Raw genomic sequence first — 12164 nt, 5'->3', positions numbered from 1 at the left:
CTTAGATATTTTTAGTCACACTTTTCAGACGTATTGCAGCAACCCTCTGGGGAATGTGGTACTTGACCAAAGCCCCCTTGGCCCAGAGGTAGAAATGATACAATTATATGATGGGAACTGGTCAAAGTGGTTTTGCACCAGTTCAATTCAGTAACCTCCAAGATAGCAAGAACTGCAGATGCTGGAGTCAAAGTCAATACAGCGTGGAGCTGGAGGAACACAGCAGGTCAGGTAACATCAGAGGAGCAGGAAAGTTGACATTTCAGGTTGGGACCCTTCATCAGGTGAAGGGTCCTAACCCTAAATGTCAACTTTCCTGCTCCTCTGATGCTACCTGACCTGCTGTGTTCCTCCAACTCCACACTATTGACTCTCTGGTAACCTGTTGAAACCTAACTCAAATAATCTGTGTGGCCAACAGTTTGCCAATCAGGTCTTGTGTTTCTGGGCTGATGGATGACATGGTCTCTGAACTGCACAACTGAGTTTTTGCATGCATTAATAAATCAATGTTGCCATCTGGACCTGCAGAAGAGCACAGGCTCAAGGACTTCAGAAAGCACCAAGTGCAAGACAAACTATGTGGGGTTCAGTTGCACACTAGTATTTGCTAAGCTGTGTGTACTTCGGAGTTTTAAATGTGGTGTTCTTAATCTTTGTTTTCTCCATAAATCCCGATCCAAATAAATTATATCATGCGAAGATAGTTTTTAATGTTTAGTGACATGCACGAGTGTTAGTTTGCTTCTCTGCTATTGCGTGTATTTTCAAAATGAGCCACTCATTTTTTCAAACTGAACGTAGAACCTTGCAATAAATGCAACTTTATTTTTGCAAGACTTGTCCTTGGTGTTGCCAGTTGCAAAGTTTTTCAAACTTTTTCTTAAAAGTATATTGTTCACTCAGACCCTAATAGCTACTAATCTCCGTACCCAATAAATACTTGATGTTTGCTTTGAAATGCAAGTGTTTCCATTTGAGAAACTGTTCAAAAGTGCGTTTGTTCTTGAAGCATTTTGATGTGAACTGCGTGTGATGTTGGAAAGGATAAGATTGATTTGTGTTTATGAAAGTGCCTTAAAATTTAAAGCACTTTACAACCAATTAAATCTTTCTGATATGACATTTGCATTGCAGATTGGTGATCTTTGCTACTTTGTGATATATTGAACTTCCTTGGGGTAATGGAGAATGAGTTTGTAGCAGCATTTCCCCAACAACACTCCTAAAAATAATTCTCAGCTCCTTTGAAGATGAAGAATTCTTTCGTTGCTTTTTCTATCGTTTTTGGGTGTGTTAGTTATGTTCTGGTCAAATTGACTGTGCTGCACCATTTCTCAGAACCGCTTTTCGGTAATCATGTGAATCACCTTAAACGACCTCATGCCGCTGAGAGTATGTTTTTAGTGCCACCTTGCATTTGTGCATAGCATATAGGACTGGTACTCAGTTTTTCTGTTGATGCTTTTTGTCAATTTTAAATGTGACCCTGCAGGTTGCAGTCTCTGTTCTCTATTCTCCCCTTTCCACCACCGCAAAATTCAAGGTGTCTTTTCCTCATTGTCCCATCTGCAATATTCAATAGCAGCTTTATAGCTGCGTCTGCTGTTCTTCACTATCTCATGCAACATATTGAATGGATTGCCTAACCTCATTGTAACATTTGACAAGCAAAGATATCAAACAGAGCATGTGCATGTGTCTGGCTCTAAGATAAAACCTCAAAGTATCAACTGGAATCTGTTCAGCCGTTATAGCACCTTAATATGATCAAGGGTAATAATTAAATATTTTGTGGATATAAAAGAGAAAAAAAGTGACTTCTCCTCACACCAGCACAGCTTTTTTGCAGATGATACAAAATCTGTAAGGGTGAAGACTCTTATCTTCAGATATAGGTTTTGGCTGGTGCTGCTGGTGGAACTAATTTTTGGCTGTCAGGCACTGCTCAATCTTGCTCACTTCCTTTGGGGCTAAGATTGAGAGCTCTCAGGAGCAATCTGATGCGAAGTTTAATTAGGAACATACTTTGCAGAAATCGTAGAAAGTGCATCTGTTATATGTTGTCATGTCATTAGCAGAAGAAATTAATATTTCCATTGAGAGGAGTTTCCCGTGCAATCAGAAGGCTGAAGTGAAGTAAGACTCAAATCTAATTTGTCTGGGAGATGTGCAATCTGAATTGTCTGCAAGCAAAACTTGGTTGTACTTAGGAATCTTGACCAGGCATTAGTGAGTAGTACGGTATGGTCTGAACCTGTTCAGAGTGCTGAGGCTGTTTGCAAAAGATCTCTGACCTTTTTATAAAATATGATGTATATTGTATTAGTTTGTGAAATGTAATTTTCTTAAACCTGCCCACAGATCAGAATGGTGGCCAAACTGGTCAGATGGATTATTCCAAAGCCTGGGAGGATTACTACAAAATACTTGGTATGCATTTTTCTTGGACATTTTGTAATTGGCGTTTGAGTTGCCTTCTCATAGGGTGTTTTCAAAAAGCAGGCTTCGTGGGATAGGGAAATATTTTATTCCCTCTTTCTTCTCACTTTTCTCTTTGGTTTTTGTCACTGTCCTCACCTCTCTCCTTGCTTCTCCCCTCCTAAACCCTCCACTTTCTGTATCTGTCTCCCTCCCTGTCTATCAGTTAAAGCCTTGCAGTCTTGCGTGATCAATCTTGCCTATAACTGTGCTAGAATTCCACAGCTTTCACACTTCTGTGGGCTACAGAACGCTTCCAGCACTACTTTTATATGCAGTGATTTAGAATGCATCTTGGGTAATCTGCAGATTTGATTCTTACATTTTTCTTGCGGTATGGAGCAATACTGAATGAGGATGATTTCCGGCACAGTCAAATCAACCGAAATAAGAACACTTGGTGCAATAAGTTGCAGACTCAAACCCAGCCCTACATGTTCCGTGATGTTCCTATTACAGAACTGTTTCTGGAGATGTATCCCTCAGACATGCTGATGAGGGAATGGACTGTCTGTGTTGTGTGATCTGCCTTATTTACGCTGCACAGCTGATTCTACAGCACTGATGCAGCAACAAGCTTCACGCAGATCCTTAGCCACACAGATCTATAGGCACCAGTGGCCAAGCACCACATTTTTATCTGTCCTGTGGCCAAAAGATGGCAGTGGTGGTAGCATGTTCCACTGCGACATATCCAGATATGTTGGGAAATATTTCTTGGGGATGGGATTCGATGCCTTCAGAGGCCATTGTGCTTCTGTATACTTTGCTATTTTGTCACCACAGTCACACACGTTGCTGCAGCAGTGCTGAGAAATTAATGCCTTACAAGCTCATTAGTTTTGGCTTAATCATATAGCAGCAAAAAGAACCATTGCATTTAAACATAATATGTAAAAGGGATTTATTTGTTTGACAGCTTGAAGAGTATGCATATGTGGCATCTGAAGCAGTAGAGAGGGTGAGAAATATAAGTTTGCAACTTTAGATGAGGAGAAGGCAAGAGTCCAAATACTGGGTAGTGGACAGAGCGGGGTTTGGTAGATGGCAGGTGTTTTCTTTTTTGAAAATCATTGTGCAGTTTCTTTCCCAAATTTCTTGTTACAGCTGTCTGTATAATAGCCAATAAAATGATGTTGGGTATGAATTTTGTGTTTAAAATCCAACTTGCAGAAAGAAAGCACAACTCTGTAGCACATTTCGTTCAATTTCTCTGTCCCTTTCCCCCCACCCCATGTACTTTTTTTCCTTTATAAAAGTTTTGAATTTTGTTTTCAACTATTTCTGGTGAAACATTCAATGTTCTAAAGCTCTATATGACAACTGTCCAGTTTCCTAATCACTCCCTTCATCAGTTTGCTTGTGATCTTAAACTTATGCCCCTTCGTTACTATCTTCCAAGCAAATGGAATATTTATCCAGATTTACGTCATCAAAACCTCTCAAGACATGGCCTTATGAGTTCTCGTAAACCTTTTCTATTTTGGTGAAAGGAATTCACTTGTTGCAGGAATTGGAAAACTTGTTGAAAGATGCACACCAATCACTTTTTTCACTAATATTTTTGGTTGGAGATTTGTAGTTCAATGGTCTTGCTTTGTGTGACTGTTCAATTCAGATCTATATAATGGTACAATGTACGTGATGCAAAAATCCCCGGTGGTGTTGGTTCAAGACATTTCACTAAGTAATCAGCTAATCGTGCCGTAAGGAATTAGGATCATAATGGCTTTGACGTAAAAATTTAATACTTGAGTGTAATTCACTGTGCTTTAAACAATTTCATATTGTCTTAAAGTGGACCCATCAATTCCAAATTTATTTTGTTGTGACATAAATATTGCTTTTTATAATTATACATCTAGAGATTGTACTCTTTGCCTGCTGTGCTTGTTTTATTTAGGTGACAATGTTAAATGTCTTTTTGAACTATTAGAATCTTAAGGCAAATATATATATTTTTCTAAAGGCATGCACGGGTGTATTTTAAATGACCCCATTCTCTGTACTGTAAATATGGGTTATACTCATAGTATTTCGTGCTTCATTCACTCTGAATCAATAACTTGTTGAATATTATAGTTCTGTTTTGAATTGAAAAGGCATGAAGGGTCCTTTGTCGTCTATAGCAGGTGGAACCTGTAGTTGGTCCTGACCTCCTTTTTAATAGGTCTTGTCCTATGACTGCAACCAAGTCTCTCTGTTTCTTTTTCCTTGTCTTTCTAAAGTCTTTTATGTTAAATGCTCCCTTCCCCCGCCTCTTTAATGCCATTTGTAGTCTGTGTGAAGGACAGAAGCCCTTCAGGGTCAAAGTAGCACTGCAAGCTCTTTAAAAGGCAGGGAAAAGGATTCCTGAGCTATTGAAGTGGTGGTTTTTTTTGTAGTTGCTGCTGGGGTCCACGCCTGCTGGTGACTTGTGCCATCTCCTGGCTGTTGATATTGTCTGTCTGTGATTTAAGATGGCCTTGCAGTGCCCTGAGGCCAAATGCTAGCCACCTTCCTGAAGAGCCCTGTTGTGAACATGCGCAGGATAAAAGGAACTTGAAGACTAAAAGCTGGAATTGGAGCCATTTCTAATTGACTTCTACATCAAGAGCTTGACAGTCCTCGGTGGCACAGTTTCTTTTGTGCAGCATGAGGGCAGAATTGATCTTTGCTGAGATGAACCATAGATCCATCAAGTTTTCACTAATGTCATTTAGTCTTTGACAAACTAATTTCCCAAGTCGAGAGATTCCATTTTTAAAATGCGCAGGTGGCGATGCAAAGATGTAGAAAACGGTACAGATTTACAAAGTATCTATTTAGTTTGTTTAAAAAACTAACTTTTGACTCAAGAATTCAAACCACACTGTGCACTGTTTTTACAAAATACCATGTAATTTACTTTTTCATTGGAATCTTATCCATTTGAGATGTTCCATTTTCATTCTTAGTTTCATGAAATATTATTGTCTGCATATTGAAGGAGACTTTGTTTTTTGACATTTAAATCTCAATTAATTATCGGGTAATTTGAATTACAAAATGGAAGTTATTGCAATTGAAGCTTCCTCCCTGCCAGTAGCTACATTTGGAGGGTCACCTCTGTTCAATCCGAGGTAACACGAGAATTGACATGCCATTAACATTGCCCTTTCCAGTTAAAACAGGTAATATCAGTCAAGATTCCAGTTCCGGAGTGTCTTTTCATATCCTTCTACTGGAAATGTAAAAGCAGCTTAAAATGGGATTGGATTTGATTGCAACCGATTTGTGAAACATTTCACCATTGATGTTCACTGCTCAGGCAGTGCCATAGTAGATTGGTGAAATCTGATGAAATTGATCCGCAAGATAAGTTAAGGTGGAGTGTAAAGGAACAAAAACAAAGTTGCTGGAAAAGCTCAGCAGGTCTGGTAACATCTGTGGAGGAAAAAACAGGAGGTGACCATTTGGCCCATAACTCAGGAGGAAGCACAAGCATTATCTTATTTTCACCCAACTTTTTCCCTTTAATCATTTTTCTGTTAATTAGTTGAAATTTCACTATGCTACGTTTGTTTTTTCTTCCTAATCTAACTTTTTAAGCATCCTGTCTGTATGCTGCATTACTTAGATTGTGAATTTCATTTCCTAGCCAATTGCAAGAAAATGTTCATGGAAGAGTTGTGATGCCTTCTAATGCTGGACATTGTGCAGCTTGCAGCCGACAGAAATGCACAAAGTGTCTTTGGTGAAAGAAGGAGCTTGATTCTTCTCTCTTGATCCTGTTTTCAATGTTAGGGAATTGTTTAATTTATAAGTAGACTTGGTCATTATAACTGTGGTTGGTTCAAGGGAACTGATTTTGGATTTCAAGATGTTCCCGAGATGGCTGCGAAATGTGTAGTTCAAAATCTTGTTCGTCCATGGCATAAAGTGAACACTGAAATCTGTTGCAGAGGGACTTGCCCGAGGCAGTTTAAATGAGAGGTTTTGAACAATAGTGTTGCTATAATCCTTAGCCGTTAATAAAAGTATCCATGGGATTAGTTTCATTTTACTGAATTAATTGCTATATACCCCTGCTGACATTTCTTTACTTTGGTTTTAAGAAGTTACTGCTATGAAACAACTAATTCTGATTCTTTTTCTCTGGTGCTGAGAAATTTCGTGTGCCTGGCCTTATCTTGTGTAGTTTTGTCCCATGCTTGTGCATAGTAGCTTATCTCTCTTTATTTTGTGATTAATCATGCATCCACAACCTGTGTGAGCCACTGACTTTGCACTAAGTATATTTCATGGGCACTTCTTGCTGTCTCAAATGCCATTTAATGCTGTATTTTAAAACCATTCTATAACCTAGTTCTAAACACCTGTGGAGAACAATTTATGGGTCTGTGATCCTGTCATTTTAATAGGTTACGTGCAAGCTCCATGCTTGAGCTGGTCAGAAACAAGTGGTTGTTTCTCATGGGTTCAAAATAACACACACATTGAGCAAATTCACCATTTAACTCTGTTAAAGTAGTTTTCCAAAATAGGATGTGCTGGTTGCTTGTCAACTTGCATGCTATAATTATAGGTATGACGCATGTTAAAATTGAGGTTTTCAAGAGCTAATGAGCATTAAACATTCTAGTCCTTCTTTTAACATTGTCCAACTGACAATTCCAGCCCCCCCACGTTTGTGGAATTTTGAGATACTATCTGAACTTGATTTTTTATTTAATCAAGTCTTGGATCTATGAGGTCACCTTTCCACAGTAAAGCAAGACTTTTAATTGGGGAATATGTCACTCAGACTTAAGGAGTTGCTGCTACCTGACATTAAGGTTAAAAATTCACTGGTATAGAGGTGTGTTTTGTGAATGGTAGAAATAAGGAGAATGGTACTTAATTGCTAATGTACCCCCATTTCAAATTGCTGTTTAAGGGTAGTATGTTCATTTACAATAGGCCTGTTGTTGAATCTTGGCTGTTCGCACAGGCAGTTGGCTATTATGCGGTTCATAAATGTAATCCCCATGAACCATTTATGGGTTGTGACCTCATTACCAACAGAGTGCTTCATCTGCTGTAACACTGTCACATTTCTGAATGGAAACATCTGGTATAAAATTATCTCCATGTTTTTATTATCCAGAAAAGCTTGTTACTTGCCTATCTCTACTAAGGGTTTCAGATGTGCATCAAAAGGTATGCACTGATTGTTCCAACATTTTTAATATCTAGTGTGTTTTTTGTAACCTGGTAGCAGGTATAGAGCATTGATGGTTAGGGTATAAATACACAATTTCACAGCTGATGAGCAATCTGTTTATTTCGGAAAATGGGATTTTGTCGCATTCGATTGAAGTAAGCTTTTAAATAACTTGCACAGATTTTTATGAAGAGTAAAGAATGATTCTCTGCGCCTAGTTGATTGCCAGTTGTGCAGGCGTAGGGCATGGAGCCAAGATTGGACAGAATATTCAAAGAAATAACTTTAGTTGTAGAATTGCTGGTAAAAGATCAGAGCTGGAAGATCTGAAGAGCAATAGGCTAAACAAATGATTGAAGTACAGTAAGCATATTCTGTAAAGCAAAGAATGACAACTTAGAGGCAGCTGCAGCAATATCTGAATTAGCAAATATTGTATTTAAAAGAAACAGCTAAAATAGATGTTCAAATGCATGATGTAATTAAGCAAACTGTGAGAGAATTTGAATTTGCTAAGATAGAATAATTGCAAGTGTTTTTTGTGAAGCATATCTTTAGATGCATTTCATGTACAACCTAATTGAGGTAGTTGGTTTTGTATATTATCTCTGAAGATGTACATCAGCTTTAATGGCTTTATTTATTGTAGTTATTTTTAAAGATTGATGGAATGAATAGAAAGCTTCATCTAGGTGACTGTTTCTCACAGTAGTTAACTTTGCACTGATGTTTTTGATTAAGGGGGGGATAGTATTGCAGCCAGTACTTCTATCTAGAAGACCCATGCTTCCACTTACAGAAGCACTGCCTGGAACACTGCTTCTGATTGTCTGTAGACTTTTTGAATTGATAGGCAGTTGTGATGTAGCACTACTTTAAGGAGGACTTGCTTCAGCACCTGCTGTGTTCTTGCTCATAAACTCTGAAGACAAACTGCCCAGTCACATCTCTTAAATATGGAGAGCCAGCTGTGAGGTAAATCATCTTCCTATCACCTTGCTTGGGCTTAGTTGAGCAATGATGGCTTTTCTTTGTGTCCTGTTGAGCAGAGCTGCTGTATTCTATTACTGAGCTGATGACAGATATTGTAGAACAGCAGAAGTGGGAACTGAACTTACTTGAAGTATCAAAAGCTAAAGTAGTATTAACTGAGACAATCATCAGCTTGACTAAGTTGTCAACACACTCCCCTTGAAGATCAAGTATTAAAAATAAAGTCCCTGTTGAGTAGACTCTGAAATTAAATAAGTGGAGCAGAGAATCCCCCCGTTTCATGCTCAATGTTCCCCCGAGCTACAGCACCCAATGAAAATTAACCACCCCATTCATCTTGCTGTTTGTGGGACATTGTCAAGTTGACAACAACTATTTTGGGAGTGTATCATCACCTGTAAAGGGCTTTGGGACGTTCCTAGGATATAAGGCACTGTGTAACTGCAAGTCTGTCTGTTTCTGAAGTGAATATTTGTTGTCTCTTTCTGCTGTCTGTTTTCTCAATGCAGAGTAGCTCCTCCAGTTACAATTCAAGGTAATCAGTAAGTACAATGGAGGTCAAGCACCATCAAGACTATGGCTGTACCTTGAAACAAATCTACTCATTTTTGATCTGATTCTCTTCGTTCTTTATCACTCTCAAAAGTTTTGGGCATGTAAGGACACTTTCTGATGCTTTTAAGGGCCAACTAATGCTAATTGTATCTGAGCTACCATTGTACTTGAATGTCTTTGATTATTTATTTTGATTCACGTTTCTTTTGCATTCAGTCCCTTATCACTACTTGATTTGAATTTACCATCCTGGTGTCTGGCAAACAGAAGAATTTGATTTGTGAAATCCCAACCATGAGATCCATGCCTGAACACAGTGGAACTTTTTAAGTCAAGTATTTACCATTCATGATGCTTATTGACAGTAGCATGATTCATATTAAGGAGCATTGTGTACAAATCCATTGTATGAATGCATCCCAAAAAAGACTTCAAGTTGTAAATGATGCAGCTGCTAAACAGAAGGGAGCTCATCTTGAGTTTTTAAGAAGAATTGAAAAATTGCATTGATATGTAGTATGCATTTGGTACCTGTACAACTCCCTACATTCCTCTTCCCTTCCTCTAATCCTTCTGTCTTTACGTTGGACTGTACGTGGAACACTGGTAAAACAGCTGAAATGATGTCAGTATCAGCGTATGCCACGTTTCTTTTCCTGTCCCAAGTAGAACCGATCACTAATCTGTGCACCTTTATCAACAAGCACATCAGAATCTCCTGTTTAATCTATTCTTCTGATGTAATTGTTCTCATCGTTTGGATCATCTCAAAGAGAATGTGGAGCAGAAGATGGATTTAGGGAAAGAAACCTGGAATATTGGGTTTAGATAGCTGATGGGCAACTACTGTTGGTAGGGCTGGGCAGGGGTGCTGTAGGAGTACAAGAGGATATTTTGTGGACTTTGATCTGTAATACCTGCTGCACACCAACTAAAAGATTAGCAGCTTTAGCTTGTTGACAACTTGTGATTTTTGTTTAGCATTCTTAACATTAAAGGTCAACGTCTCCCCAACCCCACACCCCCACCCCGGCGGGCTGTGACAATTTTATATTTCTAGGTTTTGATCAGTTGTACTCATTGACTTGCTTGCAGTATCTATGCTCTATTTTTCTAACCCATTTCCATTTTTTTCTTGGTACTCAGCACCTTGACTACCAGCTGTGTTTAAGGCAGAAGGCTAGAATGTTATAACTACTCTTCACACATTTTCAACACCAAAAATAGTTTTTTTTTTACAGCTGCACCATCAAGTAATTGAAAATGAGGACATTAGGATCATTGTAACTTTTTGCAGGACGCTTGGATAAACGTTTATGACAGTCACTCATTTATCTCGATCTAGTAGCACTTTTTTGGAACTCAACGGTTCATTAATTTCTTTATGCACTCCATAGATTGTAACAGTTATAACATTTTCCCATCATTCTCTGTTCCTATTGCAGACTTGCACAAAGTGTCTCCCTTCCAGTTATGAGGTAAACCAGATTTGCAATCCCATCATCATATCCAACCCTGAACTGAGCTCCTGACTCTATCTTATCCATTGTGAAAGTCATCTATTTTAATAGCAATGCCTGTTTCTAACTGAACCCACCACCTTGATGCTCTTAAGTGCCACCAGACGACTGTTCAGTGGTCCCCTAGATGGCAATCCATCCCTCATGGTCTATAACCTGCTCCTCCTAAAACTTGCTGCCCTTTTGCTACCTTGAGCAGATCCTGCTCACCCAGATTTTTGTACCTGCTGACTTGATTGGATACTTCTTTCCCTAACTGTGATGTAAAATATTTAGCGTTTTTTATCTCTCCCAGCTTTATAATCACCTCCAGGCTTTCAAACATCCACAAAATATCCTTCCTTCCAACCCTACCCTCTTGTACTCCTGCAGTATCCCTGCCCAGCCCTACTATCAGTAGCTGTCCATCAGCTATTTAAAACCAATTTTCCACATTTCTTTCCCTAAATCTGTCCTCTTCTCCACATTCTCTTTTTAAGATGGTCCAAAAAAACCTACCTATTTAGTCAGACATCTAGATACCACTCTACCACCTTCGTTTCTGTAGTCATTTATTTATTATTACACCACTGGACTCCTTGAACCTCTCTATGTTAAAAATGTAATGAAGTCTCAAAGAGTAAAGGATGGCCGTTTGGCCTATTATGTACCCCCAGCTGCTGCTTCACAAATATGGCTCCACTTCTGGAGCTATTGCAAAATGCTAAAAGCTTCTCCTCAAACTCTTTAGTAGGATTTCAGAAAATTGCTCAATTTCTGGGCCATGAGACTTGAGAGTTGTATTTTAATTCATTTGTTCTGATGTGTCAGGTTTAAGATCTGTAACTGTATAACAGACTTAGAAAAAATATTATATTCATATAATAGTCTTATCAAAATAAGTAGCAAGAAAATGGGCTGTTTGAACAGTGGCATGAAAGAGTTTTGACAGGACTCTACTCACAGCTACCTTAGATTAATTTGCATATGTTCTTCCTAGACAGCTGAATCAAAATGGTCCAGTATGTGTAAACAAGACTGAATTCAACCACCAGCAAATAGTTGACAGGTTGTTGTCTGCACTTTCCATGATTGACATTCTGCTTCAATTTTGAAGAAAGAACTGCAATACTTGTAGGAAGTACTTAGTATTAAAATTAATGTCAATCCATGGATGCAATTTGATACCCACATATGCATCACATCGTCGGGGAAAGGGAAAACACATAACTGGAATTAAATTAATTGGATAACTGCTACAGTATGAGCAGGGAGCAAAAGGATTGGAATAAAAAGCTGCCAAAAAGATCACTTGTGGAAAGTCAGATTTTCATTTTCCACACAACCGTATATTCAAAGCATATTTTGTGTTGCATTAGTTAAAACTGTCCCAAAATAAATAGGATTTCTATATGGTAAAATTGATTGCGTTTCTGTATTTTGTCATTTCTGTGGTGCAAAGTGGTTAACAG

General features: G+C 38.5%; 1 protein-coding gene across 4 annotated transcripts in view; it reads left to right on the top strand.

The window, feature by feature from the left end:
• Nucleotides 1-12164, top strand: part of fubp3 (far upstream element (FUSE) binding protein 3) — a 111985-nt gene that overhangs the window by 90695 nt on the left and 9126 nt on the right. For 3 of the 4 annotated variants that reach the window (XM_048559013.2, XM_059638185.1, XM_048559015.2), the window contains exon 17: nt 2365-2433. The exons of the other annotated variant lie outside the window; for it this stretch is intronic. In XM_048559013.2, the coding sequence (XP_048414970.1) occupies nt 2365-2433 (69 nt within the window). The remainder of the gene's footprint in view (nt 1-2364; nt 2434-12164) is intronic. 4 annotated transcript variants of the gene reach the window in all.

The sequence above is a fragment of the Stegostoma tigrinum genome, chromosome 29 (assembly GCF_030684315.1).
Source record: "Stegostoma tigrinum isolate sSteTig4 chromosome 29, sSteTig4.hap1, whole genome shotgun sequence".
Lineage (NCBI taxonomy): Eukaryota > Metazoa > Chordata > Chondrichthyes > Orectolobiformes > Stegostomatidae > Stegostoma > Stegostoma tigrinum.
Note: the sequence above shows the minus strand (reverse complement) of the source record. Positions and strands in the feature narration are given on the sequence as shown.